Source organism: Bemisia tabaci, chromosome 5 (genome assembly GCF_918797505.1).
Source record: "Bemisia tabaci chromosome 5, PGI_BMITA_v3".
NCBI classification, from domain to species: domain Eukaryota; kingdom Metazoa; phylum Arthropoda; class Insecta; order Hemiptera; family Aleyrodidae; genus Bemisia; species Bemisia tabaci.
This window is the reverse complement of record NC_092797.1, coordinates 14899326-14919722: the sequence shown is the minus strand read 5'-3', so window position 1 is coordinate 14919722 and position 20397 is coordinate 14899326. Positions and strand designations below refer to the sequence as shown.

The window sequence follows — 20397 nt, the reverse complement described above, 5'->3', positions numbered from 1 at the left end:
GTTGTTGTTGTTGTTGTAAACCCCCCCCCCCTCCCTCATCAAAGTTTTTAGGTTATGTTGTGATTCTAGTAAAACCAGTTCTGCACACTGATAGCAGCAAATATACTGATAATTTGTTTTAATTCTCAATTTATCCCTGACTTCTTCCAACATTTTATCGTGAGTACCTTCCCGTACCTAAAACTCCAGGGGTGTTCATTATATTTACCGAATAAGGCCCACATTTATTTCATTCCCCATGCCCATGAGTCTTGCCCTACCACAGAGCAAGACTTTTTTTCATTATTATACATTAAAACTTCACATTTTACCCATAATGTTTCTCTCTCTGCATTCTATGATTGGGACCTCTTCTTATAGATCCTCATTACCACTGTAAGAGTTGATTTTCAGTTTTGGTTATCCTCAACTACTCACATGAAGTGAGCAGCATTTATGAGGTAGAGTCAGCGCCAACTAAGTTTACGCACCCTTAAACCAAGCCAGTAGATTGTCTGACGCCATTTTTACATGGAAATTAAATGCAAGAAGCAAGACGGCGAATCTGTGGTGGCGGTCTGAAAGTGCATAGACTGAGTTGGCGCAGACACCTCTTATATTTTCTACAGCATTGTCCATGTCTCAACCCAAGATGCCTTTGTCCCCGTCCTGAACGCATCTAGATGACAGATTCACTCATCTTCCTGGAAACTTCAATCCCTCGTAATGAGCCCTTAAGTGCTGAAATACTAAGTCACTTTTGCCTTAGTTTCTTGTCATCATTCATTTGTCAGAAATCGAAATTTGTTAATGGCAAAGAGAAGTATTTGAAAAAGAGTGTTTGATTTGCCAGTGTACTATATTCTGTGCCTCCTAAGCATCACCCGCATCTCTCGGATGTTTATAGTCTTCCATGGCCCAATCCTTAATGGGAGCTCTGTAGCAATATAAACAAGAAATGTAATAAATGAAAAAATCAAAGCTAAGGGATTAAGCTGGTCTTATAACCATAAAGAATTTTAAATACTTCAATCAGTACTTTAACTTTTTTTCCACAAACGAGAAGTTTTAATTTGAGGAATCTGACATTATAGCCCAAGCCTTGAAACGTGGCGGGTAAGGGGCGGAGCCAGTCGATTGGTCCAGTCTATCGTTGAAGGGTTGAAGCACAGGTATTGGCCCGTAGTTAAGGCAAGGTAATGACTGGGCCAATACCTGCGCTTCAACCCTTCAACGATAGACTGGACGGGCCGACTGGCTCCGCCCCTCACCCGCCACTTTTCGTGGCGCGGATTATAGCAGGCTCATCTAAAGCTCCTAACTTGCCATTAACCAAAAGAATATGGTTAATCCTTGGATTGAATTCATGAAAATCAGTCTGATAGATCTCTAGATTTCATTTTGACACTAAATGAAAATTTGAGGACTTGGAGAACTATTGGTAATAACGCAGAAGTTTATTAGAGAGTACCCAAGGTACACTCTACTACAGGTATGGACAAACGGGGTGCCGAAGTGGCAGCGCTGAGAAAATCGGCGATCGAGTGACGTATGAAGTCGTACCGTCCATTTGCCGCGCAGGTCTTCGCAGTCGTACTCTCGATGCTGTCAAATCTACGCGTTTTGACGACTTTCTAAAATTCCATTTGTCCATACCTGTAGTAGAGTGTACCTTGAAGAGTACCTATCTACGGTAGTTGGAGACTACTATTTTCTGGAGTCAATGTTCTCTAATTTCACCCATGCAAATTAATATCAATTCACCGTTATTTATTGAATATGCGAATTCTACGGTCTCATAGTATTTCTTTTTTATCGTTATTTTGTTTGACAAAGCAGCATATTAATAATTTTTCATTTCTCCTGTTTATGTAGGTGGTGCTCTTGTGCTGGAAGTGTTTTCTCATCTCAATTGGCTCAAGCAATCAATTCCTAAGGGGCATATAATAAGTTTCTTAGAAATATTCAACCCCCTTCATTTTAAGGGTCAGCTTCTCTAAATCACTTTAAATCACATCATTCCACTTTGGTTCCAGAGGACTTCTACCATACTAAAGCACCATGAACATCCGTTGCGCCAGACCAGAAGATTTAATGAATATGCAACACTGTAATCTGCTTTGTTTACCTGAAAACTATCAAATGAAATATTATTTTTACCATGGTCTATCTTGGCCACAACTTAGTTACGTGGCTGAAAATGAACAAGGTCAAATCGTGGGGTATGTACTGGCTAAAATGGAAGAAGATTCAAATGACAACCCTCACGGTCATATAACATCCTTAGCTGTGAAAAGATCACATCGGCGATTAGGATTAGCTCAGAAATTAATGGATCAAGCAGCCAGAGCCATGGTAGAATGTTTTCACGCCAAATACGTCTCTCTACATGTTCGTAAGAGCAACCGCGCTGCTCTCAACTTATACTCCAACACTCTGAAATTCTCTATATCTGAGGTAGAGCCCAAATACTATGCTGATGGTGAAGATGCCTATGCAATGAAAAGAGACCTTAAAATCTTCCAACAAAGCTCTAGCTGTTCTGAAACGTCTAAAAACGCTATCAAATCAGGAGATAAATCCTGTGAAAAAGGAGACAAATCAGGTGATAAGTCTTCAGAGAAATCGGACAAACCTCCTGGCAAGTCAGGTGACAAGTCCTCTGAAAAGTCTTCAGATAAAGCCTCAGAAAAATCTGTCGATAAACTATCTGATAAAATGACAGATTTATCTTTAGAAAAGTCTTCTGACAAAAGTTCTGAGAAATCTGGAGATAAGCTTGCCAATGGTCAATCCGGCAAACATAACAAAGCAAAGTAAGAGTTGAATCAATCATTGAGACATTGTGCTTGAACTCTCGATGATTTCCAGTCTCCTCTGACATGATTGGAAAAATTCTTCATCAGCTATGTATTTTTTATTTGACCTTTTTGAGTTGTGAAATTGTATAAACTTCCTTTTTTGAATGTGTAGCATCTTGGAAAAAAAAAAAATAAAATAAATACAACCTTAAAACATTCTCTCTGTCCTCTTAATTTTCTTTGGCTTTGACATCATGTTACCATTTGATCTTGAGAAGTAAGAATTGGTAGACGCCTAACTTAGTTTTCCAGAAAAAACAGTAGGAATTAAGATTAATATATTTTGAAAAATTGGAATTTATGAGGAAACAAGAATCTCTGCTGAGAAATAAACTGGTTGCAACGATCATGAAGTATCGCACACATATCTTAGAATCAAATTTGTTGAATGTACCACGAACTTCTTTTAAGCCACTCCCAACAAATCTACCAATGCCTGTCATAGTTGTGGATTCATTTCTACTAGTGAAGTGAGGTACTGTACAAGGTGCGAACTGAAGCGTTCTGACACATGCTCTCTCTTCAAAATTTGATGTAGAACACGATTTGCAAAATATAAATCAATGTAGTTAACTTTTAACCAAGATATTTACGTTTTTATTTAGCACTGATTACGAAAAAGTTGAAAAAAAGAGAAAGAAAATTCAAAGTTGACATGCATCCAAACATGCACTTTGAAAGTTTCGGCAGACTTCTAAAGCAGTGTTTCATCTCTGCTGTGTTGTTCCAAGTCTACAAATGTGAGCTGAAGCATCGAGATTGAGGTTGCCATATTTTTACACTTCTGAGACTGCTGCAGTACAGTCTAGTGAGTGATTTAACATTAGCATATGTAGTTAAGTATGATATTTTCGGAAAGTTGGAATATACGAATTGAAAACTGTTAATATTTTGGTTTGAAGTCACTTTCAATAATTTTCATTGCACAAATTGTGTTTTTCGTGAAATTTTGACAAAAAAAAACACGTACATCATAATGCAAAAATTGGCATCTTGTCCAGTGGTCTATTGAAAAGGCCTATCAGTCTGATGATTCACCCCACAGAATGTATCTTTTCACTGTTCTCTTTGCGATTTTTCCATCGTTTTCTTATCAACTGAATCTTTCAATAAGAACAATAAAAACAATTTCAATATAAAAAGTTACAAAAGCTGCAAAGTTTATTTGAGAATCAAATTTTTATCTACGAGACATGTGAAAATTCTTAAAATTAAAATAGAAATATGAACATTTGCCTAAATATCTAGTATGTCTACCTATTCTTTTGACATATGAACGGATTGACTCTAAAGGGAAACGTCTTGAATATTTCAACTTCTCAGCAGAACAACATTATGCAGGCAGCTGGAACATAGTAGGTAGATATCCAGTTCAGAATACCCACAATAACTACAGACTTGATAATATAACCCTAGAGACAAGTTTCTGCTCACAAACACAGAGAAAAAAAAATCAATGACGCTCATTACCTAGCTGAATTTTTCTTTTTACTAGTGGTTCAGAATTCTGTCAACCCTAGAGAATTTCCTTTACCCCCGCCTAAGATTATAAAGAATTTGTTCATGGTTGCGGTAAATCTGGATGAACTTAGGAAAAATATTACAAACATTCCGTCTTTCCGATTACTTCAAAAATTCAATTTCTATGAGTCAAGTCTGTTGGAAACAGAAAGATTAGCTACATACAGCAAAGCACTTAGAGGTGTTAAATTGAATAAAAAAGAACATGTAATGCAAGAAACTCATTCTACTAGGTTATTTGACTTGCAAGTATGCCATGCTGCTGGCATGAAAATATGTCAATCTTTGTCTATCACAATTCACTGATATTACAAGATTCATTATTTTCACAATTCTTATTATAAACACATGGACAACATTAAATTGTGTCACGTATTAGCCTGCATTGAAGAGCAGAGAAGTGGGTGCTTGAAGAAGCCTCAGGTGGGCAATTCTTGACACTACATATTTTTTCACTAACCTTAGAAAATGTCAAAAAGAAAAGTATCAAATAGACCGAATTAAGTAAAAACGATAGTAAAAAATACAAAAGGAAAACAGTTAACATAGATAAAACTTTAAAAAGGAAATCTGATTAAATCTTGAGATAAAATAGAATTCTTTCATAAGATTAGAAAAAAAATAAACAAAAATTTAATACTTGTGTATAAGTTAGGTAAAAAAGGTCTGGAACAAATGTACAATGAAATAGAAAGGAGGAAGGAACATTCGATGATCCATTAATACTAATTAAAACTTATTTTAAAAGCTGCTTCATTATACAGTCGTTTATTATGTATGTACATATAGGAAAGTCTGATACTACTGTCTGAGTACTGGTTCTATCATTGAAAACAACAGCCAACAATTTAACGGAGGTAAAAAATTAAAGACTCAAAATCGAAAAAATCAACATACTAACAACTGAAAATAATCAAACCAACAATGATTTGTTTCGGGATTCACCCAAGACACACTTAGTAGCATGATTATTTTTAGCTGTTAAATTTTTTGGTCTTTTAAGATTTCAAATGTTTTTGGTTTTTATGCCTTGTTCACTTAGTTAAAGTAAGCACAGTTTTTTCGATATGGGTTTCAGGTTTTAAAATAACCAAAACGCCTTCTTTCTTTGTTGGCCCTTGCAACATCCATAAGTTATGATTAAGAATATAAATTTAATGGGGAGGGCCTTGCTTGGAATGAGACAGTATATGCGAGACTTCATTTCTTAATCATTTGCAAACAAATCAAAATTCATTACTTACTTCCACAAGAGGACGGTGATAGTCATATTACATCTTTTCCCAAAAATATTGCACCAGACATCAAACCAAATATGACACACTCTTGAAGTCACTGCAATGAAAATAATTTTCTAGTTTTTGAGCCTCTTTAACTTTCTCCCACATTAAAAATGCAGTTATACAATACATGCTTCATTCGTTTTTAACAACTGCGATAAGGGGAAACTTATTCAAAGCAGGGGCAAAAATACAAACAATTATCTCACAATTGATTAGAATTTTTTTTCCCTTTAAATAAATTCAGTTTTCTGTTTAAAAAAAAGAAGAAAAAAAAAGGGGGCCCAGCAAAATAGTAAAACAAAATTCAGAGCTGTTTTCATTTAATTTTAGCGCAAAAAGAACATCCTGCTGCAAAAAATCTCGTGTTTTTAACCTCGCATTGACTAGACTAAGAATGAGAAGAGTTTTTAGAAAACCATTCAAGCAAGGGAGAACCAGTTTGCTGGGTCATGCTTGCAGTTTGAGCTGATCAAAGAATGCCTTCTTAGTAATCAGGAAAAGAACATAGCTACTAAATGCTAGTCCTAAATCAAAGAAAGATAATTAAATTATTAGAAATTAGGAGTCGTTTTGTTGTGAGCCAATAACCAGACACATTTTCAAATCTCTTGCTAAATGTGACACATCAACAATAGAGTCAACCATTTCCTGAACGGCGGACACACTAGGAAACTGCATGGCTGCCTTTTTTGTTTTGTGGACTGTTGCTGCAAGACACTCGCACAAGGCATTAGCGCAGTGGAGGACCTTTCCTTTCATTACCGGGTCGTTAATGTTGCGATGGACAGTATCTCCAATGTAGACCAGACGGTGTGCACTCAAGACGACGAATTTGCCATGCGCAAGGAATACTTTCGGAGGTTGGTTATGTTCAACAGTCTGAAGAAATGCATCAATAGCATGCATCAGTTGAGAGGCATGCGTAGACGCTTGGATTGCGTAAAATGAGAGAACCTTTGAAAAAAAAAAAAAAGGAAGTATGGTTAAAAAGAATTTTGTTTTGAGTGTTTCACTTTGCAACATGATCAAAAGACTAGTTGAACTAGACAGACTGAAACAAAAAAGTTTTGAAAGAATGAATCTGTATTAAGGAAAAATATTTTACGTTACAGGAATTAAAACACATTGCTTTCCTAGCTGTTCCACTCTTGCTGAAGTAAGCCCTCACAATCAGACGAGAGGCTAGTGTCCTCGGACTTTCTGACAGTTGCTCTGTTTTTGTCATGTAACCCGCTTGGCAAGCCACCATGTTTTAGCTACAAACTAGGTATTATGAATAAAAAAAAAAGGAATGAGAGAAAATACTATATTACTTAAAGCGAGTGTTCAAGGTCCAGTATAAAAGACTTCATGAAACAAAACGATACAATGTTGATATGTTGCAGTAAGAGTATAATTCAGATAAAATTGTGCATTGTGTGAGCAAGGAATAATGAAAAGAACACAATTTGGGTGAACAAGGAAGACAGACAGTCTGACTTTGAAAATAAAATAAACAACATAACACTAAAAGTAACCTTCCTGGCGTTGAGAGGCTCATAGATTTCTTCCATGGGTTTCCAAGCATGAGAACATTTTTTGCTTTTGCCAGTTAAACAACATAACACTAAAAGTAACCTTCCTGGCGTTGAGAGGCTCATAGATTTCTTCCATGGGTTTCCAAGCATGAGAAAATTTTTTGCTTTTGCCAGTTTCAGGGTTGGAAGCTTCCAGCTTTCGAATTTATATGATTTTTCATTACTCAAATGGATCTTTGCGTCGCTCTCATCAAGTTTGAAGGAAAATACAACTGGACATATTTTTAGAAGGCTGTCTAGTTGCACACCAAGACCTCAGCTTCATGCAGAGAACAATTAAAAGTGCATAGTGTCTCCGTTAATTACTCCTGACGCCCCCCCCCCCCCCCCCATACACAGACAAATATTAATCAATAAATCTTTTCTCTCTACCAAGGGGCAAAATTTTAATTCCTCAAAACGACAAACAATGGATAATGAGTAAAATGTATGCTCACCTGTTTATCAGAATTGAAACTTTCTCCATCGTTGCTGACATCAGGTAGGTCAACAGATTTTGCCTGTTTGATCAGAAGAGAGTACGATTTTTGAAGTTCAGGTGGAAGAGACTCCAGTACTTCTTTGTGATGTGCTTTGTCTAAATTAACATAGTCGTAGTCATCTGGTGAGGTGCTTTCACTTCTCTTGAATAGTAGAGTTGAATTGCCCTAAAAAAAGAGGAATATAAACGGAGTTTTGAAGAATTTTGATGAATAATTTTCTCATGTTGAAAAAATAATGTGTTGGTGTAATATCATAAGATTTGAAAAACAGAGCACACCAGGGTGTCTACTGAAATACGCTGGCCAAAAATCAGTACTTTTCCTTTTTCAGTACATTCCCAAGAAATTCAGTACCTCCTCCACGGGAAAATTCGGTGCTTTTTCAGTAACTACATCCAATTGACGAAAATCGAAAAATTCAAAAAATTTAAATTTCTCGCCCAAGTTGCGACAAAAATGACAAAAAATGGAAAAAATTCCGGACCCTCTGCAGAATTTCCACTTTTCCAGTGCTTCCAGACTTGCATACACATTACACACTATTTCAGAAAACAATTTCTTTTATTCTGCGCATGCTTCAAAAGACTAATAAATAATTCAAATTGACAGAGGCACAAGTTAGTAGTTCAGCTACTTGTCATTTCATGGTGGTAATATCAAACAGTGTGGTGATTTCCATGAAAGTATCCAACAAAACAGAGGTTAACTAGGAAAAACAGTTCTAGAAGATGAAGAAAACAAAAATATACCTGAATGAAGCTAGCTGTCTGTCGGACATCTTCTGTGAGATCTTTGGCGCAGGAAACGATTTGGTCCAGAGCATCAAATCCGTTGGGCTTGTTTTTAAACGGTACAGCGTAGTCACTTTCTTTTGCTAACTTCTCAATAGACCAATCTTGGGCCTCAAGAGAAGCACATGCACTCTGAATGAGGAAGTCAGCATTTTTCAAGGCTTTGACCATTGGTCGTAGCTTACCGGCTAAACCTGAGAAATACAAACGTTTATGAGACAGTGGTAACAAATACAAGTCTTTGACAACAGAAAATTAAAACTTTTGTCTTTGAAAAAAATCTGAATATTGACCAAACCCTCTTTATAAGAACTTAGATTTGTATACAGAAAGAGGTTATATGATTGAGAATCTGGAGGGTGAGGCCTTTAAATGATAAGTTTGGAAAATTGAAAAATTGCTTCATTTGAGCGGGCTGTAAAGAATTACACACACATAAGCCAAATTGTCAGATCTTTACTATTAGCATTAATATCCTAGTTCAAACTTTCCTTAGAGCAATTTTTGTACCTCAAAATTTTTTCTCTTCACACTCGTAAAAATTTATGTCTAGCAAGTTGGAAAGTAGTATTTGTAAGTAACATTTTTATAAAATATCAAATGATCACAGCAGTTATGTAAGACAAATGTATATCTCACCATTGTCAAAATTTTTCATGGCATTTCCGAGAGCACCTTCACCAAATTCAGTCAGGTCATGTAGAGAAGTTTGAAGTCGAAGTACAACTAATTTAATGTCCATTAACTTCGATTCTAACTTTTCTCTTTCACGCCACTGAGGACCAGCAAAACCAAGTAGTTTGCAAATAGCTGTAGTTGCCTCGCTTTCCAAGCGCGCTAGGCATTCTAGGGCTGAGTTCAGTTCCAAGGGTAACTCACGATGCTGAGGATTGGTTGATGGAACATCATAATTCTGGAGACACAAAAATATTTTTAGAAAACAAAACGTAAAACGAATTACAAAATTGTATTAATTTTGTCTTCAGTTTCCCAACTTTTATTTTGATTGTTTCTCGATTTGCCAGATCATTGATAACAGTCGCAAATTTTGATCTTTTTCCTTCCTCTAATTTAATTGTGAATTGGAGTTGTCAGTTGTGAGTTATTGATTTTCATCATTGAATCCAAGGGGCATTTTGAGGGGTGGTAAGTTTCGCTATTTAAAGGTTAAGTAAGAGGCTCACTACAACTCAACCTATGTGCAAATACTATTATTATTTATAGGATCAAAGTATATTCCTCTACAGTTTCTTTGTTCGAATTATATCCTAGTTTTGTTTCTTAATTTTAATTTTGTACTTTCCTTTTTTCTAGATTTTTCACTTTCTTGTTAAATTTACTTTCCTTTTAGGGGGGGGGGGGTGGTTTGTATTTTCTTAAAAAGTTTTGTAAATTGCTTGTTTTATTTTCATTCATTGATAAATTTGTCACTTTTTCAGAAATTTAACAACAAACCTGGTAATACCTATTGATTTTCAAGCAAAATTTGTGGTCAAATTACAAATCCCATGACCTCACAGGTGCTCCATCTAACTTGACTTAAAAACATTTCGAACATTGATTTCAGGGGATGATAACCCCTTCTTCCTGTTGTAAAACATGGCCATGACTGAAATTTCCTGAGAGATCATCTTAGATTGTTGACAAAAAAGAAGAAAATAGTAACTTATCTCTCAGTGTTCGCAGAGGTAACAAAACACGGAGAAATACCTTGAGCACGATTATATTCGTTTGAATAAAAAACTAAAGAAGAATACCTGGTCAGCGAGTAACTGGTGAAGTTGCAGTTGACCTCCGATTGGTTTTCCTCGGGGTACATCATACTCTGGAATAAAACTTGAACGATTGGAGCTTGGACCCGAAAGTGAGTCTGTTGTATTGGTGTTTAACGATGAGATTGAGCTACTTGGGGTGAGCAGGGACTGCGCCACTTGAAATGATACTGGAGCATTAGGACGAGGAATATCATAGCTATCATCGACCCTGAGAGGGCGAGGGGTATCATAGGCTGGGCTATTTTGCTGCTGAATGCTGGAGGTCATCAACGGCCGAGGTGTGTCATAGCTGTCACTGATACTACTACCGCTATTTGGCCGAGAGTAAGACTCGCTACTGTGCATTGAAAAACAATCTGAAAATTATGAACACATATTTCAGACTTCAAGAAAAATAAAAAATAGAATGAAATTATGGGGTGGTAATTTTCTCACAACTTAGAAGCTTAAAATATTAAAATGAAAAGAGCATAATATATTTCAAATAATAATTTTGTTCCCTTTTTTTTGTCTTAAAACATCTATGTGTTACAATTTTAATAAAAAGAGGGGAGCAAGCAAGAAATTGTGTGAATTGGATCGCATTTAACAAAGGGGAACCGGCGCAACTTTTGGGTTTTCGAAATCATGCAATTTCTATTTTTTTTAAAAAAATACTTTATACATGTACCATATTCAATTTTACTTGATTATTATCCTTTTAAATTTTTAAAAATTTTCTCGTGGAAGCATAAAAACAATTTGGAAGGAACAGACAGAAATTTTTCAGGTACAACAGAGGATGTAAAATTTATACGATACTGTAATTGCTCTGGCCCCCTTCAGCTAAATTCCATACATTTGGACGTAGGTGTGAATGTGCAAAAAGAAAAGAGTACCAATAAGAAAGGCCTTATCTTGGACAGTCAAAATATGAAAGTTTCGATACTTCCAATCAAATTCATGGGAAACTTTAGAGGGAACAATTACCGGAAGTTTAACTTGGAAACTTAGAAAATATTGGAAATGTAGTTATTTAATAATCATTAATCATACATACCATGCGGAGTGTCAACAACTGCAACATGAGCTGACGGTGGAACATCATATTGCTCCTGACCCATGGATGTTTTGCTTGTTGGCATGTCATACAAGTAAACATCACCAAATTTTTGAGGTGTAAGAACCTGGTCATGAAAAGAAAAGAAAAAAAAATCTGGTATTAGAGCGATTCCGAGTTAGTGAGTTACTATGACAAGATTATCAAGTGTATGTATTAACTCAAATATAACTAGGGGCCCTCTCTCTCTTTTTGTACACGTTTGAAATAGCATCACAATCATCGGAGATCATTCTGCTCATGTCTACAGTAAAATAGTGAATCAGGTCCAAATTCTGCAATAGAATAAATTTAACTATTTATACTGTTATTAAAACCTGGAGGGGTTTTTTTATATGGCTTCAAAAGGATGAATGATTTTAAGTGTTTCCAATGTAGTCCATTCTTAGTTGTAAAAGTCTGTTAAATATTAACACGTATTGTCTAGTCATTCATCTCTCAAATTACACAAAGCCTGGGTATAAAAACTATTAACTATTACTACTAACTAAAGGGATTTTCTTTCAGCAAAAAAATGTGATTGACCTCATTCTTCTTCAAATGCTTCTGAACTTGAATCCAGATAGTAGAAGGTAATTTACGTTACATAACTTTGCAATGTGCCATGGAGTGAAATGGTATCGATTAAATTGAATCTTCACAGAACTGAATATAGAAGATAGCAATTAATGAACATAGTAAAACACATACTTTGTTCGGTTGGACATGCCAAGATCGCCTTTTGCCTTGTCTTTGGAGTGTATTGAAATCTGATCCTGTTTCATAAATGCCTGCCAAGAGGCGAAGACGATTTCCTGGAACGATACCCTGTCGACCTTTCAGGGCACACAGCCACCATCCTTCGAGACCACTTGTATTCTGCTCAAGAACTGTCAAGATATCTCCTTTTTGAAAGGCAAGTTCATCTGGAGATTCGGCTATATTATCATAAAGCGCTCGAGCAACGCAATTCTGCAAAAACAGATGAAAAATAAATATTATTTTTTGGAAGGAAGGAACTATTAGTATGAAAACTACGATGATACCTACAAGTTGGAGGGATCTAAGACATCCGAGGTAGTGACAAGCAGAATTAGCTTGGTAGCACAAGTGTTGGTTTTCAATTTTGCGGTCAAAGAGGCTTGAAGTTGATTTGTAACTTAGATATCTTGACATTGAAACTTCAAAAACTTATCTTCACTGCGAGATTTAAAACATCTGCTCCCACTCTTTTGGAAAAATTTATCAAAGGCTTCAATTAAATGCAAGTATTGATCTGTTCAGAGGTGGTGTTGAATTATCAGACAAGGTTAGACAGTAACTTGCCCAGATAAAAATAAACAGGCTCTGTAGATCTGTGTAAGTAAGTCTTGTATTAAGCATAATTGAATCAGTGAGAACAAAAACACACCAACTCAGTAACTCGAAAATGATCAATTTCCATTGAAGACAGTTAATATACATAAAGGTCATTGAAGTTAGCGCACCTGTTCCAACTTGGACTTTTAAAGTGTCCATGAGTACTTGTTTTTCGGCAGCAAAAATCTGTTTCTTAAACTAACTTCTTCACCTTCTGTGCAGTTTTGCGCGTGTCTTGATTATTTTCATTTTTCCGAGTTGGTGCGTTTCTGTTCTCACTGATTCAATTATTTGATGGATTTTTTTATGGATGCGCAATTATTATAAGTCCTTGTGCAAAGAAAATGCTGAACTCATGGGAAAAAACCATAAACCGAATAGGTTAAGGATACTTGAAAAAATAGTTGATGGTCCGCACATAGACAGGTGGATGAAATCTCACCATATAGTTTTCAATACATTCTACTTCTAGTTTGCAAGCTGGGGCTCAGCTTAGCTGAGCTGTAATATCTTGAAAATGTTGAAAAGTTTAGGGTGGTTATGTATAGAATTACTAATTAAAGCTAGGATATTTGTAATTCTATATAAGATGAGGAAAGGGATGATAAAATTGTTAGACAGGGATGTTATAGAGATAATGGTCAGGAAGGTAGGTAGAAAGGTGGAGGTCAAGTACGGTGAGGATAATGTAGTTGATAAAATGATTTTCTTCAAAGGTATGAGGGACTATGTGTTGTTCGGTTGCCATAATTGGGAACAATTGGATCTTAATGGTTTTAAGAAAACGGTAGTTAGGGAAAAGTTAAAGTTTCAAGAAACAAATTGGGGTGATGGAGAATTGTTGCCCAAGTGTTATAGATGGAAGGAATTTGGATTGTAAAGTAGGTTAGGGAAATTAGGGACGGTTGTTGGAACTGAATGGAATTAGCCCTTGAGGGCTATTTGAAGTCCAAAAAAAAAAAAAAAAAAAAAAAAAAGCTCAAATCAGCATGGCTACTCATCAACGTTGGTCAACACTTACTACGTATTGAAGTACTTGCTTAGGATATGGCATAAAGACTATTTTTTCATTGTCAAGTTTCAGAGTTTCTTCGGCCTTTACTGTGCTAAAATTCTTGTCAAATAAGATGACAGTTGTTCAGAGCTTGCGCATTGTATGTTCAGACAAACGTCAATCTCCGATTAGCTCTGAATTCACACCACTCAACAGGTTAATACATGTAGTCAGGTGGCACCACTGGTGAATGGTGACTTATGTCACCATTCAACGGGTATACAATACTTTGACATTTGTCTCAACATACCATGCGCGAGCTCTACTTTCTGTTTGCAAGCAACTGCACAGCCATTTGAGTACAAGTGTGCAGATGTGTGAAATTGTGAATGAGTGATACCTGTATAGTCGCCTGGTTGAGTGCGAGTTTGCAGATTTGTAAAACGATCTACTGCGTGTGACAGTAAAACGAAAGCGACTGCCAACATATTTGATGGAGCTTTAACAAAACGTCACAATCCGCTTGAAATGAAGTTGGGTTGAGGAGGGACTTATGAGCTATACTTACGTTTTAATGCATTTACTTACTTGAGAATTTCCTGCAGAAACTGAATCTTGAAGCTGAGGCATTTTTGATGCGAGATGAGCTTTGAAGTTACAGTTATATTATTGGAGAATATGTTTATAGACGTTAATAGACTTCCTACATTTTGCTGTTAGGTTAGATTGAGTGGGGCAACAGATCAGAGAGCCTTCAATACACATACAACACATAAAATAAGAATGATTACAAGCAAAAAAGAAGTAGTAGGACCGATTGATCTGAACCTAAAGAATTATTTGTAAGGCTTTGAAATTATAAGAAAAAACTAGATCTACCTATATGCTTGCCTACATTGGTAAGGGCCATCTGAACATCTGACAAAAGAAAATACAATTAAGGTGAGGAGAAAATCAGTAGCACGGTGATTGTTTAGGAACCTTGATATTTTAGCACAAAAAGAACACTCCTGCTGGGCACAAATAGTAATAGTTGTATGAAATCGTAGTAAAATATTCCTACAAATAATGTAGGTAAACACTACTTTTCCTTATCAAAAAGCTGCAATGTTTACAATAGCCCGTGACGTAAGTAAAATTCCCGGAGTTGCCAAATTCTTTGGTTCAAACTTTTTTAACTAACTTTTGGCTTTGAGGTTAGGACTGTCAGGACAAGCCATACAAGCGTAATATTACTAATATTGCTTTTTTTTCACGCATAAATATAAATTTTTCTCTATCCAGGATCGCCGGTTATTTTCAATAACTAGAATATACCTTCTTGAACAGTATAATTTCATTCTACACGGGTGATATTTTCTGTCAGTTATTTTGTTGCCAATAATTTGAGTGTCTTTTGTAAGTAATAGCATCCCTATCACCAAGAATTGTTTCTTTTTTTTCACTTCAATCCGTAGGTCACAAGTATTAAATCCACCTAACATAGAAATTGCACTTTTGGAGTCCTACCACTTCAATCTTCAAACACATCAAAGGACTAAGGCTCTGATTTCACCCTGAATATTTGGTACTTGGTTCTTCATTCGTACGTGAACGTTGGATGCAACAAGGTCTGTCAGGACTGAACCTTCTAATCAGGAGTAGGGGCATCTCTCTTTTAGGTCTAGAGGGCAACAATGGTCAGGCAAAAACATCATTAGATGTCATTTTTTACCCTAAATTTTAGGTGTAAATCTTACCTACCTACCCTCGTCAAGTCATATCGATAGTGAAGCTGCACAAATGTGTATCTCAAGTGTGGTGTTTTGAAACCTACGTTCCTATTTTATTTTTTGAAGGAGACTGATCCATCATGATAGATTGAAGTTTTTCAGAATATCTATTTGAAAGAGAAGAATAACCATCGTTTTCTGAAAATGACGTTCAGTAGTTTTCCGAGTTGAATATGAAGCATGGCAAGAAATCTACAATACAGCAAACTAAGATATGCATCTCTGCAGTTTCACCATCAATAACCATTTGACGATATGCCACTACCTGTCAGAAGCATAATCACCAGCCCTCGTGTACATGCCAAGAACATTCAAACAAAATTAGTTGTTCAAACGAACAAGTGGCCTCTACTTGTGATGCTAGTCAAGTCGCATAGGATCATTTTAAGGGCACCGAAGACATTCATGAACACCATTCTAAGACTTGAGTGTCCTTTTGAAATTAAGATCACTGTCCAGTCTAAATAATTAAGCTAATGTCATCTATTTTTGAAACAATTTATCGCGAAAGTGTCAGTGAGTACTTGAGAGGTGAATAATGAATGACACGTCTGTTTTGTAGAGTTTACATCTAATTGTAATAAATTTGTTAATTTTTGTGTGTTGCAGGATCATTTCCAAAATGCCCCCTCCTTTAAGTAACTTACGGTTTGCTGTTGTATGCTCCAGTAATATGAATCGAAGTATGGAAGCCCATGCTTTCCTCAGGTAATATTATTTTTGACACTTGTGGCATGAGCATAAAATGAGTCACCATTTATTTTTATTGGCAATTCTCGCAAGTTGTAGCTCTAAGATTTGTGTGTTTAATTGTTTGTTAAAGAACCAATTTTCATAGGCAGACCTTACCTAGAAGCTAATCTGGATTCAAATGGAGGAAATCATTGTGACCAATCGGTGAAATCCCAACATTATTTTTTTTTTCCCGAACCAAATGAATATTGAATGAATTTGTAACAATCCATCTCTTATTTATGCACAGTGAATCAATCAGTAATACAAAAAATAAGAAATTTTCTTCTCTCCTAACTAACATCTGAATTTTACCTTTTTTTCTGTATTTTAAATTTTCTCTTTTTCTTTTTTCCAGCAAAAAAGGGTTTTCAGTAAAATCATTTGGGACTGGTGACAAGGTGAAACTTCCCGGAACAGCACTAGACAAGCCAAATGTATATGAGTTCACCACAACATATGATGAAATATACAAAGACTTGCAAGCAAAAGACAAGTCCTAGTATCCTTTTCAACATAAGTTCATTCTCACTTATTAGCTTTACATTTATGGAGTTTGTGTCAGGGTCATAAAAAATCAGACCATATTCTGTATGGAAGATTCTGGATTTAGCAGTCTGAATTAAAATATCTCTTTTGTTTCCTTTATCAAGAATATGTAAAGTCTCTTTTTTTAAAGTGCGTTGATCCTTCTATAGGGTGTCTGCAAGTATCCTTAAAAAATATTTTAGCACTTTTTTGGTATGTATTTTTTTACCCATCTCACAAACTCCACAACCCTCTATGAAAGAGGAACTTCGTAAATTTGTGGTGCATTCCATGCAAAAGCTAAATTTAGCTTGGTTGTCTTCGCCACATTAGTAGCTTGAAATGAATATCTCTTGATCTAGCTGATCAAAAGGAAAAAAAACTGCTGATAACAAGAATACCTTAGCTCACACATATATTTTTACAGTTATTTTTATTATTTTAGTACCCTCTTGCAAAAATCTGCCCTTTTTTAGTCCTTATTGACTTTCAAGACCTAAAGACTTACTTTAGATCCTACTTACTTTCAACAGCATTATATCTCATAAATTTTTTTCTTACTACAGAAAAAAAAGAAATTAGAAATTGCAAAATCAGAAGTTGAAAAGGTGCAGAGTTCTGTTTTATTTAGAGATAACAGCTTTTATTTTATTTATTAATGTTTTACATGTTTTTTTTTTATTTTTATTTTATTTTCTTTGCTGTAATAAGAAATTGACAAGGAAAAGAATTTCGATTTTTGAATATTACCGAAAGGCTTCCTTTCTGGAGTTAAATTTTCTCTTTGTCTTTATACTCTTTATTTTCCTCACATACCATCTCGGTATTATTATTGTTCTCTAGTTAAATAGTCTGTGTAAAATCCTTAATAGACGTAAATCAGCTACACCCAAAATGGTTTACTTCATATGTTAGACAGAAATAGAAGGATCAAACCTTGTCCAGAGCGAATTCAGGTGTCAACTGACCAGTTTGACATCATCATCACCTGTGAAGAGAGAGTTTATGACCAATTAATTGAATGTAAGTTCCTCATTCTGTAAAGAGAAGTAATAGTTAAGTTTTGGAAAACAAACAAGAAAAAAAGGAAAGTTTCCTGTAAAAAATGAACACAATTAAATCAGAGCCGTACTCCCTTAGAATATTCTTTTCAGAGGATAAGTTTAAAATCCTGCTGACCTATTGCAAAATTTTGCACCTATCTGTGAATTTGAATTGGTGTGTCCGTGCAAGGCCTCCAGTATTTGAAGGAGATGTTTTCAATTTTCAATCGGTTCATTATTTTTATCTAACTAGAATTAGGGAGTATGTGGGAGTAAAAAAGTATTCAATCCTTCTCAAATTTCATGTACAATTTTTCGGATTCAAGTTCTACCCATTGAAGGATTTCAAACTTGCTTAGATTTTTGCAGAAATAATTGGCTTATCCGAGTAGTCCTTTCAAGTTTCTACTCTCCGCTTTAATATTTCTTTACACTAAATTCAGAATAAATCTGTTTTGTTACACACAACACTCTCAACAACACTTTTGTTATCACAGCACTCTTCTCTAGTATTCTATCTTCCTTCCAAAATTTTAGGAGCTATTTACAGTTTCTTACAAGTCATAAGAATATTTCATAATGTTGTAGAAAATTTTACAAAGAGCTAAGGTGCAGCAATTTTTAGGCGCTATCTTTGGTCAAATGCTCTAATTTTAATTTGCCACACCCTGAATTTTAAGTGCACCACACACACCTTTAATTTATATTCTTGGTTCAGCTAGATAAATTTCTTTGTGCTTTAATGTCCAAAATCATCAATGCTGTTCCTCTTTTTCAGCCTTTTGTTTTAATAAACTATACTGAGTGAAGAATGTGCATAATTTTCAGATTTTGAGACAAGAACTCCGGTCGATAATGCACCAGTCCATGTTATAAATGTTGACATTCAAGATAACCATGAAGAAGCAACCATAGGAGCTTTTATGATCTGTGAATTAGCCACTTTGGTAATTATGGCACTTTTCTTTTTTATGTCGCTTTTTTAAAGTAGTGGCTACCATACATATTTAGAAATCAAACATCGAGCTACTTGTTAACTCTTAAAAATTTCATGCTGAGCTAATTATAAAGGTCGGACCGCAACTGATAAGTGAAAAATTAGTATTTTCCAATCTTAAAAAATCAAATTCCTCGCCAACCAGTTAACCTGTTTGCGTAAGCCTAATAAGGCACCTGAATAATGTCAGTGTTCTTAAAGATGAAATAATTCTTTTCAAGTGCTGAATTTTTCTTTGGAAAGTACACTCTTACTGTGAATATAAGTACAAAGGAGATATTTATGAAACTCAACCCTAATTATTCGCAAAACAACAGATTTCTTTTTGATGGGAGATTTGATCAACATAGCACTATCATATCTATCAATTTTGGTTTCTTCCTCAAGCGGAATATTCAAATTGTCTTTTTTTCTTACAAACAAAAAAACACTTACCTCTCACTTATCAATATATTTTGGAACACTTATATGAAGATTTCGGAAGTTTTGAACATGTGCATGAAAGTTTGTTGAAGAAATTTGTGGAATGATGCGTTTATTTCTACCATATATAGAAATTCATTGATTTTAATAACAAAATTGACTGTTCATTTCATGAATACAAAAATTAAAATCGTGTTTTATCATGAATTTTAAGAGAAACGGCAACTGAACCTAATTGTTATCTTCCCTCAAGTAATGTTTTATCAAAAAAACAGAATTTGCCACAGCTCAAAAGTAATTGTTGAAACAGATAATTTTATGGAAAGTCTGAAGCGCTCTTTTTCTTTTCGTGTGACAGATGCAAGAAATTCTCTCAGCAATCATGATCTCATCAGACAAGTTTTTAATATTTCTTTTCCCCCTCTCTTCACAGTTATCCAAAAGCAAAGATGTTGATAATGAAATTGACTACATTCTACACGAGTATGAAACCAAATGCAACAGGCCTCTACTTCACTGCTTGTTGTTTTACTGACGAAGAGTTGTCACTCAGGTGTTATTTTTTTCTTTTTTAAATTGAAAGCGTATTATCTAGCAAATGCATGATTGCGCATGCAGCATTTACTGTTCTTAAATGCTTGAATTTTCAATTATGTCGCAATTTCTGTGATATAGCATCTATTAACCAATGTTTTAAATTGATTAAGAAATGAGTATAAAATAATTTATTAATTTTTCATCATCACCTCTTTTATAATTTCCATTTTCATTTGATTTGATAAAAATAAAATTTCAAATTCAGACTTATCCTATTTATACATGACTTACCTGTATAAATCACTTACTTCTCCAAAATTAATAAATATATATTTGGCTAATTTCTCCTTTTTGTTCTTTGTGTATCCGAAATCCATGAATCATGTTTCCTTGTCATGTTTCATTAAGTTTCCACTCAAATACTAGACTGTATAAGATCCTAAAAGAAGACAAATAGAGAGGAAATATCATTAAACAGGAGTATAGGCAAAGATTACAGCATTATCCATTACCAGAGGCTGATGGACTAATGTATAATGGATCCCCTAAGTGTGAAAGGAAAACAAAAATTTAAGCTCAATTCATTCTAGTGAAAAATCGGAATTTTTGAATCCAAGCAAACCGTAGGCGGATCCAGAAGCTTCGAACAGGAGAGGGGGTGGAAG

At 35.1% G+C, this 20397-nt stretch overlaps 3 protein-coding genes across 5 annotated transcripts; 2 read left to right on the top strand and 1 right to left on the bottom strand.

The window, feature by feature from the left end:
• Positions 1-25: 25 nt before the first annotated feature.
• On the top strand, positions 26-2998 carry vnc (GNAT family N-acetyltransferase vnc). Its single transcript, XM_019058886.2, has 2 exons — positions 26-159; positions 1855-2998. The coding sequence occupies exon 2, from the start codon at positions 2041-2043 to the stop codon at positions 2797-2799; it is 759 nt and encodes a 252-aa protein (XP_018914431.2). The 5' UTR covers positions 26-159; positions 1855-2040; the 3' UTR covers positions 2800-2998.
• Positions 2999-3976: 978 nt separating this feature from the next.
• On the bottom strand, positions 3977-14814 carry p130CAS (Serine_rich_CAS and FAT-like_CAS_C domain-containing protein p130CAS). 2 transcript variants are annotated; one of them, XM_019058838.2, is made up of 9 exons: positions 14580-14814; positions 14289-14452; positions 12059-12319; positions 11309-11435; positions 10252-10625; positions 9134-9407; positions 8453-8688; positions 7659-7868; positions 3977-6598 (listed from the first exon to the last, which is right to left on the bottom strand). In XM_019058838.2, exons 2-9 carry the CDS (start codon positions 14328-14330, stop codon positions 6203-6205), a joined length of 1920 nt encoding a protein of 639 aa, XP_018914383.2. In that variant the 5' UTR covers positions 14331-14452; positions 14580-14814; the 3' UTR covers positions 3977-6202. The 2 variants fall into 2 exon arrangements, with proteins under 2 accessions (XP_018914383.2, XP_018914381.2); XM_019058836.2 differs by having other exon boundaries at positions 14289-14814.
• A 69-nt stretch (positions 14815-14883) lies between these two features.
• Positions 14884-20073, top strand: Ssu72 (Ssu72 CTD phosphatase). 2 transcript variants are annotated; one of them, XM_019058834.2, is made up of 6 exons: positions 14884-15098; positions 16082-16180; positions 16563-16706; positions 17616-17755; positions 18604-18722; positions 19629-20073. In XM_019058834.2, exons 2-6 carry the CDS (start codon positions 16095-16097, stop codon positions 19728-19730), a joined length of 591 nt encoding a protein of 196 aa, XP_018914379.1. In that variant the 5' UTR covers positions 14884-15098; positions 16082-16094; the 3' UTR covers positions 19731-20073. The 2 variants fall into 2 exon arrangements, with proteins under 2 accessions (XP_018914379.1, XP_018914380.1); XM_019058835.2 differs by lacking the exon at positions 14884-15098 and adding an exon at positions 15116-15267.
• The last annotated feature ends 324 nt before the right edge of the window (positions 20074-20397 follow it).